This window comes from Micropterus salmoides, unplaced genomic scaffold, assembly GCF_014851395.1.
Source record: "Micropterus salmoides isolate LMB-PRFRI ecotype aquatic unplaced genomic scaffold, ASM1485139v1 Ms_hic_scaffold_9, whole genome shotgun sequence".
In the NCBI taxonomy this organism is placed as follows: Eukaryota; Metazoa; Chordata; class Actinopteri; order Centrarchiformes; family Centrarchidae; genus Micropterus; species Micropterus salmoides.
The window spans coordinates 15,964,287-15,984,060 of NW_024044681.1; the positions used below are offsets into that span (position 1 = coordinate 15,964,287).

The 19,774-nt window shown below is 40.3% G+C and overlaps 1 protein-coding gene across 12 annotated transcripts in view; it reads right to left on the minus strand.

Moving 5' to 3' along the window:
• rapgef6 (Rap guanine nucleotide exchange factor (GEF) 6) overlaps nt 1–19,774 on the minus strand; it is a 159,728-nt gene that overhangs the window by 21,690 nt on the left and 118,264 nt on the right. For all 12 annotated transcript variants that reach the window (XM_038707575.1, XM_038707574.1, XM_038707571.1 and 9 more), the window contains 7 exons: nt 19,328–19,492; nt 17,962–18,069; nt 17,422–17,625; nt 15,175–15,283; nt 14,823–15,066; nt 9,257–9,414; nt 2,286–2,526 (listed from right to left, as the gene is read on the minus strand). In XM_038707575.1, coding sequence (XP_038563503.1) covers nt 2,286–2,526; nt 9,257–9,414; nt 14,823–15,066; nt 15,175–15,283; nt 17,422–17,625; nt 17,962–18,069; nt 19,328–19,492 — 1,229 coding nt within the window. The remainder of the gene's footprint in view (nt 1–2,285; nt 2,527–9,256; nt 9,415–14,822; nt 15,067–15,174; nt 15,284–17,421; nt 17,626–17,961; nt 18,070–19,327; nt 19,493–19,774) is intronic.

Below are 19,774 nucleotides of genomic sequence, written 5' to 3' on the forward strand. Positions count from 1 at the left end.
ACAATAATAAACTTAAGTATCATGGAAGAAAAACAAAAACACAATTCTGTACATATATAGGAGGAGACGAAATTAATAATGGAGAAAGTGGTGCTAAATAGAGCTGGCGAAATGAAGACACTGGAAACAGCATAAATGGCCATTGGTGCTTTGTGGGTGTGGGTGTGTTTGTAGCATAGGATCTCACAGCTATATGTATTTTGGCAGTGTGAACAACGCTTTCTATTGGCTTGGCATGACCCGTTAGACCTTCTGTCAATCATCAGCAGCAAAGAGCGAGAGACAGAGGAGGCGAGATATAGAGAAAGAGAAGAGGCAGAGATACTGTACGCAAACTGTGATATCTATATCTCTCTAGAAAGATGGATAGATAAAAAACACGTACTACATGTACATCCTGCTGATACTGCACTGCGTATATGTATGTATATAAAAATACTGCCAAACACGGCAGTCGATTGTCAATACGTCAGAAACGTCAAGATAAACAATCTGTAAAGGCAAATGTTTTATTTTGCTATAAATAACTAACAGGATATGAAAGAAAAGAGGAAAAGTAAATAAATAAGTATGAGAGGAGCTATCCATATATATTGCTTGTTCATACCTCTACAGTTAAACCAGCATTTTTCCTCCTAATATCTCACAGTAAGGGAATTTGTCCGTGCAGCGCAGCTATCCATCAAAAACACAGGGAGCGTGTTACCATAAGTGTCTTCTAGGTGAGTGTGTGTGTCTCTAAATGCGTGCGACTCTGTCCATACATGTTTGAGACTTTCTTGGCAAGAATGTGCGTGTATAGATGCATATACATAGGATCTATGAATACAAATACACGCATATGTGTCTCTATGTGTATGGATGCGTGACTGTGGATAAGAAGGTGACTGTCTGTATCTATATCTTTGTATGTGCCTGTGTGTGCATGTGGGTTTGTGTATGAATAATTCCAGGCGTGCCCTGCTGTCTGCTGAGGCCGCCGCCCCTGACAGACGATGAAATATTCATGGTAACCTAGTTGACTGATGAGGGACCACAGGAGAGAGAGAGAGAGACTGTGAAACTGTGAAAACTGACGGAGAAGCCATTTTAAAAGCAGACTTTATTGCTGCTGTCCAATTATTCTTCATGTCCTACTAACTTTCATCTTAAAAGGGAATGTGTCTGGCATGAAGACGACAGTGTGATGTGGCACAAACGGGGACACATCTAAAAAATATATACTGGCTATAGTGTTTTGGTTCACACAAAACATTACACAAAAGATAAGTTGTTGAAACAGAAAAATCAAGAATCCCTCATCATTTAACTGTAAAATATCACTTAACTTTCATTGTATGCAATTCACTGTTGTTTTTTGTGTATTAATGGGACAAACTGCAGTTTGTGTTCTGCTCAGAGTAGCAACTTTATCCCAGGCCCTTTTAATGGGTAACACCACTAGATTTATCATTGCACTGAACTAGGGAAGTGGTTCTGAATCCCACTCCCCAGCACCTGGAGCCCTGCTGGTTTTCATTCGAGCCATTTACTCAGAAACTGATTTATGCTTCGGAAATGTTAAGTGAATTCAGTACATCGTGGAATAATACCCTGTGGCCCCAGGAACAGGATGGAGAACCACCACTCGAGGAGAATTTAATCAATATATATGTTCTGTACATGATCAACTTTCTAGTAAAGCTAAGCTCAAACTGTTGTACTGTACAGTATGAAATCTGGAGGTGCTGTACAAGTAGTGATTTGGGAAAGTTGTGGTAGCGGATTAAATTTATGCGCTGTACAGAGTTAGGAATCTATTTACAGAATAAAGCTCACAGTGTACAAGATACAGAGCACTTTGTGGCCTTGCGTAAAAACCCAGAAAAAAAACTGCAGGTCATCGCTTTAGTTTAGTCCTTCAATCCTTTAACACAACATGGGTGTATATAAATTCTCAAATTCTCTGTTCCACCTCAGCTGCTTTCCATCCAAGATTCCCCACTGTGGATCTACTGTAACTACAGGTCCATGCCTTTTTCCATGACCAATGTGCTTGCCTGGCAATGAAAAACTTCAGCTACTGAGTATTCTCGTCTGTTGCTTTGCGTACTTTAAGTTGCAGAAACAGAAACACTCGTTTCTGCCACATTTGGCCTCACTTTGGAGAAAAAGCCATTGACAACCATGAGCTAAAGCTAAGGCCTGTGCATGTTAAAATACAATCTGATTAACTTTAAAGTCTAACATTTGTATAAGCCCCTAGTATTATATAGATTCCAAAATAATATTATTGTGTTTCTTACCTCCCGTTGAGCTGAATCCGATCAGCCAGTTTGGAGAGCTGGTCGGGCAGGCGGCGCTGTTTTATGACTCCCTCCGGGCTAACTGATACCTCGCACAGGGAGTAGTTCTCGGGTGCTGCGATCAGGCCGAACTCATTGACAGTGTGGGCGACCACATCCTTGGCAGTGGTGTCCTTACTGATGATGATGTAGCAGCTCTGCTGGTCGGCCTTGAACACCCGAATCACCTGGTCTGGGATGTCTGAAAGAGAAAGAAAAGAGGAGCGCCGTCAGAGACTACTTAAGGTTGGATGAGTTGATGGTTACAGTATGTGGAGACCACTGCTGTAACAGATTCCAATAATGCAATAAAACAAAATGTAATGATATCTACAACAATAATAGAGTGCTTTTAATTCGATTGCTATCTTTGGCATTTATCTTTGTCTGAGTAATGTACCAATAATGTGATCATTATGAAATGTGGGCTGTGCCAGTAATGGCAAGAATAATATAAGTTTATGGTTTCGATATTTTATTTTCATTACATTATTGAAGGTTTCAGGTGACAAGAATTATGTCCTGGACTCTGGACAGATCTGCTGAGCTGACTACTCTCTCTTGCCAATGAGTCTCTGGTGTATAACCAAATGGGGAAAGGGTCAAAGACATACACACACTGGTTTCAGCTTTTACAGTGACCTAAATTTGAAATTCAACGTACCCAACTATTTACATTCACCAATGATGTTGCTAAATTATCTTACCGTTTTAACCTATCTATCTGACCTGATTGTTTTACTGCTGTTTCTAACTACAGTTTAATAACATTACTTGCACTTTATGTTAAACATGTTTAACATCCCATAGACTATACCTCTGTACATTGTACATCAAAAACAAATCTCGTCAATGACTCTGGGGAAATAAGTACACATGGCATGATTAATGACATCACAGGTTACTCATCCTTCACAGCAAACACAAACACTACAGCCTTTCTAAGCTTCACACAAAGCTTGAGCAAGATAAAGAAACGGACACGTGCACTTAGAAAGGGAAAGGAAAAAATAGGGTGCTGTGAGCAGCGTAATAATGCTGGAGGCAGCAGGAATCTCACAGCAAACATGCAGGGACAATCAGTCCAATGATACCGACATATTATCATCTCTCACTTTCTTTTGGTTACGTGACCCGGTCATACTTTTGTTTTTAACACCATTTTATTGTTTATTGTAGCACCAAAACACCAAAGCTAATTCCTTGTATGTGTAAACCTACTTGGCAATAAAGCTGATTCTGATTTTGATGTAATAATTACATTTGAGTCCTGTCACCTACCGCAAATAACATTATAGATGAAGCAATGCTATAGCTATGCGTCCAGCGTCATTTAAGATTATGAAAGACCTGCAGATTGACTTAATCAGTGAATAATGAATCATTAAAACTTAAACCATTTACTAAATCATATTATGTAATGCACCATTTAGAAGCTATGAATATTTAATAATTCATAAAGAAACAATAAAACTGCATCATCTCTCACAATGACTCTGTTTTGCCATGTTAGATGACATACTGTATTATTGTTTAATCAATTTAAAGACAGAAACTTAACAGAAAAGACAAAATAAAAGCTACAATCTCCTGGGGCAGCTGATGCTGGATGCGACTCACACAGTGTGTTTATTAGCGAGTGAGTGAAATATTGCATTAAAGATGCCTGTGTTTGAGTAAGGAAGAGGGTTTGGCCCATTAGCCACAGACAGCAAAAGAGCTTGATCACGTAAACTGAAAATGGAGGGAGATCACGAAGAGATCATCTAGCCCAGCAGAGACTTTATTTCCTGAGAGTACTCAGGAGGAACAACATCACACAGAGGCTGCTGGGCTCCTCCTACCAAGCCTCTATTGAAAGCATGTTGACATACTGCATGTGCGTGTGGTCACACAGGTCTCACAGGAATGTGTTTCAGAGGGTCATCAACACCGCACAGAAGATCATTGGCTGCCCTTTCCTCACACTGGAAGAACTACATAGTTCCCGCTGTCTAAAAAAAAAAATCCAGAACATTCTAAAAGGACATGAAATGTTACCGTCAGGCAGACGGTACAGATCCATCAGGGCAAAAACAAATAGACTCTAAAACAGCTTTTACCCATCTGCAATAACTGTAATCAACACTGCTAAAGTGATCTGAAGTGATTGAGGGATTGTAGTATTGTTGTAAGTGTATGACTGTGTATGTGTATATGAATGCCTGTTCGTGCTGCTTTTTAGATACTATTTACTTACTTAAGTTATATTTTAGGAATGATGCACTGGCTGGTCAGCACTTTGACATTTTCGTTGTACATGTGACAATGACAATAAAGTTTTCTATCTGTCTTCTATCTAGAAGAAGAAAAAAACCCAGGTCTGTTTGACTAATGAGCCTGTTCAAGTGATGCACACTTACACAACTGCTTCCTCCTTGTCTACCATGCAGAAAAGGGTTAAGCGTGGTCAGACACAAAGTCATTACCTTCATCTTTATTAGGACACAGATCTCTGATCTGTCTGTGACTGTGGGGATTCTTTAGGTGTGTGTGCGTGCTAGCGTGTTTAGATGTCTATAGCTGCGGCAGCTTTATTATCATCATCACTACAATAGCAGCAGCACAATAAGCAGGAACAAACTGCTGAAGGTAAAGCCAATAATAATGTTCAAGTGAATGCTGATAATAAATCACCTCTGCTTGTTTAAAGAGCTTGTTGGTGTGTCACTGTTTCTGTATGGGCTTCATTGTATTTTCAATATCTGTGATGTGTGAAAGAAAGTAGTGAGGTTTCTTTGAAGGGGACGTAGCATCACTCTGGATGTGTCCATGTATAAACATGTTGCTGTTGTTGTTGTTGCTTCTCTGTATAAGCATTTCACAGACTTATTTCTTGATATGAATCCAAGCATCCAGATGTTTTTCTGCTTTGTATAATGTCTGAATTTCACTTCACTTTGATTTTGCATTTAATGGGTCCTGGAATGTGGACATATTTTGATGTTGGAGCCCAATGTTGACTATGACTGACCTCTCTGGACTGTGAGGCTATTGATTTAAATCACATGACATTTGCACTTAATATGATTGTCATATCAAATGATTATTGAGTTTTATCCTCACGCCTGTGGCTCCTTCCCTTTTTTCTGCGTTGCTGCAGTAGCAGAGCTCCTCTCTGTTTGTGCAGCACGGTGATGAAGGTGGGCTGAGCGGAGGCTAAATGCTTTGTGTCTCATTATCTGTGATTTGAGTGTGGAAGCTCTCGGCTAAATAGCTGGCTATCACATCTGGGGGGGCTTAATCATATTTAATCCACCGGACGAGCTGCGACCTGGTCTGCACACAGGAGGACAATCGCTGCCCATCCAGCCAAACATTCAATCAATTATCATCTTTAATAAGGTATCGTTCATTTTCATCAACACCAGAGAATTTATTCATTTATTCAAAGCCAAAGAGGACTTCTACACTGGGAAAAAAAGGTCTTGGGTTTTTGCAAACGCAGCACTAAAAGAGGCTGCACACTTCCCACAAGTCTCAGTCTCCTCCTCATCCTCCTCGCCCTCCTCTCTACTGTTTGCCAAAGCTTTTCCCAGTCACTCCATCATGCAGCTGGAAGACATAAATCCCATGTGAAAGCTATGTGAAAGCTTACAGACCAGAAGAGGGCAGGGCATGATAGCTTGAGGTGCTCAGAAGGGAGTGGAGTATCTAATAAATAAACACAAATGAATTCCTGAACATCCTCTTTAGCTTAAAGGAAATGGCTGGTGATATTTTATGTTTTAGTATCACCAATCCCCCCATAAGAGACAAAAACCAACATTGCCTCTATCCTTCTAACATAACCTAACTAACCTGAGCATGGTCTCTGTAGTCAGAGCTCGACACTACGTATGGCTCTGTGTGATAAGACTCTTATCATAAGAATTTTTTTCAGTAAGACACACGATAAAGCCATATGGTTGCATTAGGCGCCATGTTCCTTCATGCTCCTTTCTGTCTCAGCAGCTGGAGGTGTATGTCGGTGGCTGTGCCTGATTGACAGCAGCCTGCAGGCTTAGCTCTGGTAACGGTGACAGGGGAACAGACAAAGTAAGCAAACTTGCACTGTAGCTTAGAAGCCATGGGCTGACAGCGTGTTGATGAAGACTAAGAACTACACCAGTAACCAGATGGATCGAAGTGACATTTATAGGGACGTTTACATGCTCTTTAATGTGCTGCAGCTGAGCATCAAGCCATCAGCTCATGTTAGCAGTGGACTGGTGAAAAGTTTGTTTGGTTGTTCGTTCGACAACCTAAGGTGCAGGACAAGATGAGTGTTTGTGGTTCACTAATGTGGTTGTTCAAAGTCTGTGGCCCTTGTGTTGTGTAGCGGCTGTCTGGCTCAGTGTGACCGTCTGCTCTGCCTATGACAGAAAGTTTACATTACGTCTTTCTGCATATATCATTTAAAACAAAGCTATTTTATTGGATGTACAGAAAGAAGTTGTCCATTTATGTAGACATGGAACTAACTGTTTTTTGATGAATTAATTCAATGATACAGTAGGAGGCACCATCATGAAACCAAAAAAATATTTCTCCCTATTGGTATGTGATTTGTTTCTCTAAAAGGACAACACAAATGATTTACACAGCACGTGTGTACACTGCAGCAGGTAAAAAAATTCTATTTAATTTCAGGTGGACTTTAAATGCACTCTAAATGCAGTTTGTGGATGCAGAGATGCAAAGACAGAGTGTGGAAAATAAGTTCATGAATTAAAGAAAAAAAGTCAAGATGGAGGAGGCATTTGGGAGAAATATTTCCCGAAGCACAATCAAACAATGGCATTGAAGGTATGTATACTTACAGTACAGTCCCAGGGCTTGGTAAGCAGAAAAGAAAGGGAGAAAACACAGTAAGTATGGGAGAAAGCGAGAGCGTAGGAGGAGTACAAAGAGACATAGTGGTTGGAAACATCATGACAGAAGAGAAAAAGGAGGGAAGACCAGAGGATTCTCTACTGCAGCTTTAATCTGTTCATGGGAAACCAGAGGAGCTGAGTGTAACTCATCATGCCGACTCGACACTAGAACATCTGTTTAAAATCATAGCAAGAGAAACGCAAGAGAGAGAGAGAAAAGGTGTGTCCAATTACTCACTTTTGCTAATATGGTCTAATAAAGTGAGACTATATCAGTAACACTTTATTTAAGCAAGAACTTTACTTTACTAAAGTCTCATTAGGATTAAGAATTTTCTAAGGGTGTCCTGCCCATGATAGGCAACAATAACAAAGAAAACAAGCTAAAGGTCTAAGTACTAAAAAGTTCGACCAATCCAAAACAATAACTTGTTGTTATGCCATGTTGCTCATACTTTCCAGTATGAACAGTTGAAAGGTTAAAATTGATGCAACAGCTTTTGATCCCTATGCTAATGTCATCAGAGGAAGGACTTTGGAGGCGAATTATTTATGAGGCCCAGTTTCCGTGTTTGTTTGTACTCAAGTACAACAAAACCACATGCGAAGCATAGTTCTACAATCCAGGGATCTACGTGCAGGGGTTTGTACATGAGTGTGCGTCAGTCTGTGTGTAACTTATTGAGAAATGGCCGGTGGAATAAATCAGGACCACATTCACTCTCTAACTTGCTTTCACCTTCCCACTTTCTCTTTGTTCTACCCTGTCTCAATATTTCATTCACACTAACACACAGATACACAAATCACACAAAGGGATTGGTCCTTGTTGGTTTTAATAAATATGGGAGCAGAATCCGTCCAGTGATGGAATAAATACATCTTATAGTCCAGGAGGTTATTTCTTGTCAGACAGACAAAATTCTGTGGCACTCCAAAAAGAGAAAACCCAGGCTATGTGTGAGTGTGAATGTGTGTGTGCACCTATGCTACAAACCTTCAGTTGCTTGCTTTGAGTGAGTGAATGTGTGTGTTCCTTTGTCAGCACTGGTAAGCATAAGTGTTGTAGAGGAATTTGCCTTTATTTCATGGAGGGGGAAAGATAGAAGAGGAGAGACGCAGAGTTTGTGTTCGAGACAACTAAGTGCAAACAACACTACGCTTCTCATATGGCTGCTTTATGTGATTATATTCAAGCGCTGTCAGTACAGCGTCTCTGAGCTTTGGAGTCCTTTACTCCAGTGGCTTTCACTGTTCAATGAGACAGAGGTCTCAAGTCAAGTGAGACAAAGAGCTTCAGGAAAGTAGCACTGAATTGTTTGACCGGGACACCTGAAGTAAGACCATGAAGGTCATAAATAACTCTGAATAAAAGTTTTGCTTCGCTTAAACATACACGTACTTGCACTTGTGTTGTACACAAAAAAATAAAAAAAAGGAGGGATTTTATGGATGCTAGGAATCTGGGGTTTGTGTCTTTTATTTGTGTAATTTGTAAAAAGAAATGTGTTTGCATGAATGTGCTTCATTTCAACCCTGTGTTTCATGTTTGACCTTTACTGAGTTTCACTTAGAAAGACAAGTTTCAGGATGTGTTTCTCAAGATATATATTTTTTTAAAGTTTACTTAACGAACCATCAAATGCATTTAGTATGAAAGACTCAAAGAGTTTGACAGTGGTAGTAGAGATGCAGACAGGAAATGTAGGGAGCAAGAGGAAAGTATGAGATGGAACAAAGGTCCCAATGGTTGGGAATCGAACCGTGGATTATGTTGCGGTTATGTGTTATGCACCTTAACAATCAGGCCACCGGGGTGCCTTGGCCATAGTGTCTTATGGTTATGATAACATTGTACTCACCAAATTACTGAAAGAAAAAAATAAAAAATAAAATAGAGTGTTGAGACAATAAGACAGGCCAAAAGTTTAGCCAGATAATGAAATCAAAAGTGAGCATCAATAATAATCCTTCACTGGAAAGGAAAATGGCAGCTGTGTCCCAATTTAATACTACATACTAATTCTTTTTTCTTACCTGCTGGGTTGGAGAAGTCGAGGACACTGGTGGCCGGCTGCAGCAGGTCGGGACTGCTGGATGACAGGTTTCCAGGTATGGGCATGATGGCCACGCTGTGACGACACTGCTTGGTACCCACAATGCTGTCATCCTGAGACTGACCCATGCCACCATCACTACAAAGGAAAGCAGGGACGGTAGGGAGGTGAGGAAAGTAAAGACAAGGGGGGTTAAGGTTAGAGCAGGGGAAAGGACGGATGGTATTCAAAGAAAAAGGGTGAGAAAGAAAGAGAAAGACAAACAACAAAATTAGATTTTCTCTTAAATTGATTTTACACTTTTGTTCTGCAGCAGTAGACATTTTTCAAAGAACTACCTGGATGTTTTTCCCCCCTTTGTTTTAGGAGTGTTTCCCCTTCATCTTGAGATAATATTAAATAATGTAAAAATCACAACTCATAACATCAGGAGATTGAATCAAAATGTCTACTCTTGCAGAACAACAACACAAACATCAACATCACTATATTTATCTTTTTAATATACAGCAGGGACACAGCTGAAATTCATCCATGAGGCGGTTTCATGAACGGCAGGAACTGATGAGGAGCATTCACGAATAGTTCATCAAACACAACATGAGACAACAACAGAGGCACACATGAGCTAACAGAGACACAAACGTTGCAAACAGCAGAGCACATGTGAAAATAAATGATAAGTAATGAGGATTTAGCTCATTCAGATGTTTTCCCGTGACTTTTGAGAGTGGTTTCATTTACACATATGTATTTTGTGGCCCTGCTCTTTTCTCTTGTGTGTGTACAGCAGTTGGACACATTATGCGGCTGAACTGGACATTTGAGAGACAGGCGCCTTTCTACCTCACTCTTCAGCTGCGCTCGGGGATATGCAAACATCAACCTTTACATTAATGGTCTCATTAGACTGCCTGGATCTGCATACACGTGACAGAAATGGCAAGTCTTTCTAGGCAAACCCATAGACAGAAAGGTTGGGTATTGTGATGTTGAATAGCCCAGCCTCAAATGATAATGTAAAGGTTGGATAGCAGTTTCTTAAACACTTGTGACAGCTTTCTGCAAGGTAAGTTAAATGTAAATTTAAGGCTTTAATATCTCATTGAATGCAATTTAATACCCGTTTCATGATCATTTCGGCAAGTAGGAAAATATGATGGAAAACCAGTAGGGACATTATGGCCTAGACTTATTTATCATTATATCACATTCTTTACAGTAGTTCCCAGCAGTTTGTAACAAAAAATTTCTAATAATATATTTATAAAATCAATGTGACCGGGACCCAGATAATTATGATTAAAAAAATTGCCTATTATGAGAGGAAGAGTACTTGTGGACTGTTTATTACATTGTAAGACTGTTTTTCTTTTTTTTAAAATTGTTCAACAAACTGAATTCAATGCTTTTTAAGACATTTCAAATCTGACAAAATGTAAGACTTTTAGTGGTAGTGTAAGACCTTTAGCAGTATCAGGAATTTACTTCATCAATTTAAAGTACACACATTTAGAGCATTTGAGAGTGGAACAACAAACAGAAGAAGAAGACGAAGAAGAAGAAGAAGACGAAGACGAACGGAAGCAATATAATCTGAATTCGGCATGTTAAATAAACATTGCACACATTCAAATATGCTTGTGAGTTTGAGTCACAGTCTGTAACTGAGTATCAGAGAGAGTGTTCATCTCATCCTGCCTGCATACTAATTGTAGCTTCCCTCAAGGTGTGTGTGTGTGTGTCCATAAAGTGTGTACTGAGCACTGTGCAGTAATGCAGGGCTTCCACTAACACGGACGTGTGCTGCTGTAGCAAAGCCTCTGGAATCTTCGAGTCACCAGTCGATAGGTGCTTCACAGACAAGGTTGAAGAAAGAGGGGAGAGAAAAAGATGGAAGGACAGTAAAAACAGACATGGGCAGTGGAAGAAAAGAAAAGTAGAGGAAAGAAATAGAACCTCCCCCCAGTAAAACAGAAGGTAAGATAACTTGGTGGGTAGCGGATAAAGGAGGAGAAATTGACAAAGGAGATTTAGAAAGAGTATAATGGTGAAATTGATAGAGATAAGACTAGCACGGGTCTCAAATAAGACTAATCTGACACTGTTGAGCTGGTGCTCATGTTGTGACTGTTCAACATCAAGAAGAACCCAGACCAACTTTAGCCAGTAACACTCAACACTGAAATAAACCATGGCCTCCTTGATATTTTCTGCTACATCCCTGCAGAATACTGTACCTTTGGTTGAATAACAGAACATCTAAGACTGATTTTAGAAAGTGTTGAACACAAATCTAACTGAAGAAGGAAGGAACACCTCAAATCTGAGGAAAAGCGGGATTTATGTGTTAAATGAAATCGACAAATGCAGTCCTCTAGTAATGTTGCTGAAGGTCAGTGGTGTGTGTGTGGGTCTGCAGATGGATACTGAATCAAATGGTTAGAGGATGGGGAGTTACGCAAGAATCCTTACCCAAACAGGCCCCTGAAGCAGCAGAGACAAACGGGAAGAGAGACGACATTGCGTGAACATTGCGTAAGCGTGAACAACAAAAAGAAAACACCACAAAAAACTGAAGCAGAGCTCACACACACACACACACACACACACACACACACACACACACACACTCAAAACAGCACAAACACACATGTTGGTTGACAGAATATACAATAGCCATAGTTTGGGCACACATAAATGACATAAGCAGAATAATGTCAGCAGCAGTTTCATAATGCCAGCACAGATTTAGAGACATATTTTTTGCAGGTGCAGCAGCAGCAGTGTAGACGTGGCGCAGTGAGCATGCAGTAAAATGTGGTCTTGTGGGGTGAATGTTGAGATGCACAACCATGTGACTCAACACAACAGTTAATAGAGTTACGCATCACGATTTACTACATTTAATTGTATCACAAAGAAGTAAAGAGGATGAAAATGGCATCATGGGACATGGGGTTACTACTTTATCGTCATCTCACTAAATCACCTAGACTTCTGAGACAAACTGACTAAAGGCTAAAACCTCTGTCTATTGCTTTCCAATCTGTGCAATGTAAATCTACTGGGTTGGTCAATACAGCATGTATGTAAAGGTGTACGCACAGACCCGGACGTCTTAATTTGGCAGAAAAACAACTTGTTTATAGCCAGTGTGTCCTTGTCATATAAAATCCTTGTCTGAAGTGGAGCACAATGTCAGCCAAGAACATAAAGAAGCAGCAGCAGTGAGCACGCAAACTGCGCAAGAGCATCTGAATAAGATTTTAAAGTGTTGAACAAGATAACTGTGTTTTGAAAGGTGCTAAATAAATAAAGTTTATTATTATATTATTTGGTTTAATTTAACTTGCCTGATGTTTAAGAAGTGAGCAAATGCAACATACAGATTGACAACTTCACAATGTTGCCTCCTGTCAAAATTTCATCCTACAATAGGCACTGATGAATCCCCATTGACCCATATCACCCGTCTCATCTCCAGTCCCTTTCATCAGCCCTCTATTCCTTTGAACCAAAGAGTGGTTTGAATGGCGCCGACAAGCAAAATAAAAAGCAATGAAAGCCCTTGTTTGGTCGATAAATAGAACGCAGCGGAGAGTCTTTGGAAGCTGTGCATCGAGTTGGATCAATGGCCGTGTGATCGCGTGCTGCATCATGAGACAGAGCACAATCAGTTCTCAAGCAAACTGCGTGGCTTTGTGAACATCGTCACAGACCTGGAAACGGATAGCAGCGAGAGAGAAAAGTGAGGGGACATGGGTACACATTGCAGTGCGTGAGAGCCGTGCTGACGGTTAACTCTGTAATTAACAGGTCGAGAACAGCGTCTTCTCTCTGACACAGTATGGACTTTAATGAGGCCTGGGAAGGCATGAAATGATGAAATGAAATCAAGCCTGTATCAGCATGTTATGGGTGGAATATTGAATGTGAGCCTCCATCAGCACAATTGCTTTGAATTGCTCCAGATGCTGATAGTACAATGGCTGGTTATGGATGACAACGACAGTGGTTATATGATGTTGATGATGACTTTTACATTTTGGGGATTTGGCTGGAACCTATCGACATCACAGCAGCAGAATATAAGAGTACTGCATCCCAGGAAACCACAAGTATGAAAACGCAAAAGTAAACACATTTTCAAAGCCATGTTCCTGTAACTACAGCTACAAATAACACAGACTTCCATACTGTTTTACTGTGTACCACTAATTTCCAATAAACCTAGGTAAGCAGTTTAAGTTAAAGTTGGGTAGAATCTCTCCATTTCTTGCTCATACAAACCACAAGAGGAGGCTGAAATGTGCTTCTCTATGACTTTCTGAGGTGCAATCAGTTCTTCAGTTCAGTCGCAAAGCCAGATGCTTAGATTTCTGCTCACGCCTCCAATATTTTCTGTCTGCAGATGGTTGCAGCTCGCTACAATACTGATGCAGAGACAGTAGACAGTTAGCGAGTATTGTGGGAACTCACGTAACTACTTTTAAGTTGATATTCTGGACTTGTTAGCAAACCTCCAACAATTAAAGAGCAACATTATTGTTCATTTTGAGTCATGTTTTCTGGCCACCGCCACCAAGTTCAATATTCATTCTCATTTAGCTCTGTTTTGTTTTCCACCAACTCCTGGGGAAAATATCTTGCTCTTGCGATGCTAAATGCCCCACTATGTTCACCAGATAGTCTCCAACTGTGTCTGTTTGCCTTTTGGTGCTGAGCAGATGGTGTACAGTCTGTTTATAGAGCTTTTTCACTGAAAACAGCTGTCTGCTGTGGCTGAAAGCGACCTATGAGAGCGGTGACAGTGAACCAAAACAGTTAAGTGCCGGGCCGGGCAGCTAAACACTGAAACTCACGATAAAGCTGCTTAAAGCTGAGGGGAGCTGCAGATTCAGCAGCTCCCTACGAGCGACCCCATTCACATTGTTCTCACATCACCATTTGAGACATTATTATAAAAATATAGATTATAGCTGCCTTCCTATAAATCGTTAAGACAATACAATCATGCCAAGTTGTTTTCTGACCATAATTCCCATCAACGTTTAAACATTTTCTCACCATTCTGCGGTGCAGACAGTACTATGAGGTAATTTAGTTGTTGTTGTCCCAGTTGCCCTATCTGATCAGTTAAATAGATTTATTGATATATACCTGCATCGTTATTCTATGTCCTTCTGCCTGCTTTTTTGTACAAAGTTTTAACAAAACATTTAGACTGGAATATTACTTTTAATCCATTTTATTTCCATTCAAGCACTGCCTGCACCCACGCAGACAGTAGTGTTAACATAAATTTACACAATTTACATAAATTTATCTTCTCTTATATCCTGTGTAGTTGATGTATTTTATTTTGCTTTCTATTTTTATCAAATTTTGTCCTCATGCATTTTGACCTCCATGGTGGTATTTCATGTCATCTTCTCTCATCTATCTCTCTCTCTCTCTCTTTATCTCTTGTAACGCACTTTGTACTCTTGTGTAAGTGAAATAAAGTAAATAAAGTTTACCATTATTAGTATGAATCCTCCTACCTGAATGGTTTGGGTGGCAGTATACTGAAGCGCGTCTTCTCCAGCATCTTCCTGATCTTGTTTCGTCCTCCTGACACAGTGTTGGCCTTCATTTTCCTGGTGCTCTTGTGGTCTGTAGGAAACTCCATGTCTCCGGGAAGGTCGGGGATGGAGAAGCGATTGCCTTTTTTCTCCTGGATCTTGGGAATGTGAGGGCCGCCGTTCTTTTTCTCATGCACAATTCTGCTAAGGAGCTCTTTGAAGACTAGATGGATGGAGGCACAGAAAGAGGAGGAGGATAAATAAAAGAGCTAATAAATAATTAGCACTGATAATAATTGTGTATTAGTATGAGAGTACAAATACAGCTCACCAAATATGTTGGTTTTGACGGTGAGAGAGAGGTGTGTGTTATTTCTGAGGATGTCAACAGCTTTGGTGACGGAGATGTTCTCAAAGTTCTGACCGTTGACCTCCATGATCTGAAACACGATAGAAGAAATGATGAAGAGCTCAATCCAAACTGGTTACAGTGCTGTGACACAGAGGTGCAGATTAGTCTGTATAAAAACACCCACTGAAAACCTTTAGTTTATCCTTGACTGAAAGACTATAGTTCTATTCTGGCTTACCTGTCATGATATTATTCTTGACTCTTGACTGAGAATATCTGCAAGCAGTCTATTAACTGTAAAGGGTAAACAACGTGGTTACCCAGTTACTGTAAATGACACAAGAAGGGAAGTGTGCGGTGTGACTGCCTGGTAACGATGGTGTTTCATGTGATCTTTGGAAGAGTAGTATGTAGTTGGTAAAATATAAAAAAGAAGCAAACAGTCAGATAATCTACCATGAAGGCAGACCTAGACCAGGGAAAAAAGCCATGTTAGAAATTTAAATTTATCCATCTAGTGAAATAAAGTAAGCTTAACGCAGGATAACATTTTTTGAGAATAGTCAATATGGATGTTCAAAGACAAGTTGCCTCTGATCAAAACTTGGCAGTTGGACAACTATATTATGTTCCTATTGTTTCTTGCAGATCCTCTCAAGGTGTACCAGACTTTATGAACTTTGCTCTTTATCCAGAGTTTTTTAGTGCAATTCAAGCTCCAACTCTCAGTTAAGCTGCTGAATGAAATTTGGAATTTATTCCCAAAGCCACTTCAATGTAGTTTGTAATTTAATTTTTCTTGTTGTACTGAGAGGTGAATCTTTACCCCAGTTTGAGGTCATGTGTCCTATAGAGTATGTTATCTTTATCCTACGTCTACTGTATCTGGTTCCCGTTTCTATTCCATAAAAACTGACCAGCATCCAAGTTCCTGCTGCTGAAAAGTATCACATGACAAAATCATGTTTTTGCTGTAACCAGGCGATGAGGGGAACCTGGTATTCACAGATATGGTGCTTTGAAATTTTCCTCTCATCAGACCACACTATCTATCCTCAGGTGCTCAGAGTCCTTGACACAAGTGTCGTTTTGTTAACTCCAGACTCGGGAGTGGCTTGCATTTAGCCCTGACCCATCATAAACACACGACTGATGAGGTGCTGCAGAGGTTGTTGAAATGTGGAGGCTTCTCTTCTCTTTAGAGGTCTCTAGATTCTTACTCACCTTTCTGATCAAAGCTCTTCTTATCTGAAAGCTGTCCAAACAGCTTCCAAACATTTTTACTTCACAATGATGATGTCAACAAGTCCATCTCTGAGGTCTCAAAAGGTCCATCTCTGAGGTCTCAAAAGGTTTTTTAGACTTGGTCTTAATTCAAATGTATAGGCAGGTATGTGGCGTTCTAAATTATATCCTGTTGGGACCTTCGGTACCAGCAGGAGCAGCAACTTCTCAGAGCCAGGGGACAGGCTCTCCGTTTGACTGACATGCAGTCCTGTCCTATGAGCCTTTCTTACAAGAATCATCAAGAGTATATGTATAATGAATGTGTATATATTTCAAAGTGGTAAAAAGAAAACATCTGCACTGGTGTTGGGAAGATGACTCAACACGAAACATCTAGCTTGAGCATGCATCTTTCTGGATATGTGCTTGTACTGATTACTAAATTACATACTGTGCCTTTTGACCAGTTGATTTAAGGTTATGGATTTTTTCTTTCTGCATCCTATAATTTAGTGGAAACATTTCTATATCCTATGTTTCACATAAATTCTGTATCTATATCATATTTCATCCTATTACATAAAACATTTAATTATGTAATTCTATGTATTATATTGCACATTCATTCTATTTTGTGAAAGAAAATACAACAATAAACTAAAAAGCATGACAAACTGGTAGCAATATATCATACCTAATAGTACCACTCTGTACTTTATGGCTGCATTTTATATAGTGAACAAATCTTCACCTCTCATTAACCCACTCACACCGATGGCAGAGAGCTACCATGTAAGGTGCTTTCCTGACCATCGGGAGCAATTTGGTACAGTTTGAGTTTGGTGTCTTGCCCAAGGACACTTCGACATATGGACAGGAGGAGGTGGAGATAGGGTTGGAGATTGAATCGCCAACCCTATAATCAGTGGAAGTCCCGCTGAACCTCTGGAGCCACAGCTGTCCCATTCAACCACATGATGTCGCATTCTGTCCTCTCACCTGATCTCCCCGTTTGAGTCCCGTCTCTGCAGCCTTGCTCCCTTCTTCCACCGACTCAACAAAGATGCCGAATCCTCTCTCGCTGCCGCCCTGCACGCTGAAGTAGAGCGGCGACTCCCTGGACGCCTTCTGCAGAGTGATCTGTCTCCACTTAGCCTTGGCTGCACATGCTATGTTCAGCAGCCGCAAATGGCCCTTCATTTTCTGACAAGCAGGGAAAATGGGAAAATGATGAGCCTAAAGGAGTTTTGCATTTAAATTAGCTTTTGTTTCTCAAGTTGTCCAATGTAGATTTGGATGGAAAAACAACTGGCAATGCTTTGAGCCGATTTAAAACCAGTTTTGTTTTTAAACGAGGATACATACACAATATATATTACACAATAATTGGTTGGTATCAATCAATTTTGCTAACTGGGAGAGTCTTGCTGTAATTTAAAATGAACCAACTTAACGGAGTAAAAAGTGAAAAAGATGAACTGAATTACAGCTCAAATGCACTGAAGTAAAAACTAAATTTGGATGTATGTTTGATCTTACTGTTGCTTCCAGACGTATCTCAAAGTCTTCCAAGAAGCGTGTCATGGCTGGGTCACCCTCAAAGTCATTGAAGTGGTTGTTGACCCACAGCAGCACTATTCTCGTTACCTGTAAGACACAATCACAACTTAATTTAGTGGGGACACCAAAATGCACACTGCTTTTCACCCAGTTCCTGTAACAATGTATTTTCACCCAGTGTGTGAGCTGCTTTGACAAGAAATTTGTTGAGAGCTCTTGCAGAATGTTTGTACTGTAGGTGCTGGGTCAGACGGCCCATTTAACTTGGGGAGCTGGCAGTTTCTCAAGGACACTTCAGCAGGCTAAATGCTTGGCAACATGAGTGCTTTAAAGTTTTGTCACCATGCTGTCAAAAACTGCCTGTTTTAAATATTTCTCATTTAGTGCTGCCAAACAATGCAACTGTTACACTAACATGAGGGAGCCCCAATGGCCAGATTTTAGTTTTAACACAGTCCAATTATAGTTCTATCTGTCTTTTATTTTCTGAAAAATATAAAAAAAAAAAATAAAAAAAAACTTCTTCAGCAGCTAGTAAAACATGGGAAACAGCAGGGAGGCTAAATAATGACCATGTGCAGGGCTGCAGTGAAAATGTTTAACCACTGGTTGACCGCCTAATTTTGTCCCATAATAGAGATTTTTTTTTTAAAGAAAAATCTAAATCAAAGGGCAAACAATTATTTCTGCAAATTTACACTGCTGGCAAAAGGTCAGAGAGGCAGCCAAAATATCAACACAGTGCATCAATCAATGTCCACTTTGTGCTCTCTCTTTTGTTTCTCACGCCATCTTACCTCCTCTTTCCACATTCTGTTACTCTCCCCCTGCTCCTTCTGTACAAGATTAGATCCTGTTTAATGGAGCTGACGATTATAAGCCTGAATGACAACCACATAAAGACTATTGACAGTACAAGACTAATCTTAGGTTAAAGCATTTATGGACAATGGGAGTGTCAGGCATGAACAAATTGCTGCTGGGCTCAAGGACAGCTGAGCTGGCTGGTCCTGTATTGATCTGCATGTGAGCGCCACAACACATGAATTTCCATCAACATACATGAATACAAAACATAAGGAGTGCTGATAGGAGCATAAGGGGTGTACTGCAAAACTGCACACATAAAATATAACAGAATAGATGGAGTATATACTGGTTTCACTTGGAATGCGTACCCAACACTACTACCCTGCACCATTTACACAGACACAAACACTTGTACATTCCCATCCCAGCCAGCTGACCCACTTGAGACACACACACACACACACACACACACACACACACACACACACACACACACCCCTTTCTTGTCCACAAAACTTTCGCTCATCCAACTCACCGTATCCCGGAGGCTGTCCAACTGGAACCACTCCAGCAGTTTCTTGCCGACCTCCATCGGATTTGACAGGAAGGTCCTGTAGGTCAGCAGAAAGTCTTCTATGTAGGTGGGGTCCACCACTGACGGTTCTTCAACCAGGTGCATGATCAGACGCTCTGGGGTTCCCTGGGGTGAAACACAAACACACACATATAAGTACACACAGGTGACTACAGCTGAAATGACAGGCCACACATAATCTATACAGACACATACAAGCAAACAAGGTACACACAACTGCATACGTACACACTAATTTGAATAAATGATGTCGACATTAATGATAAAAGTGACAAGGACAAACTATAAGATTCAGCTATTGAACTGAGGTGTCACTCACCTATCAATAACACACACACACACACACACACACACACTAACCATAACCACTACTTTCCTAAATCTAAC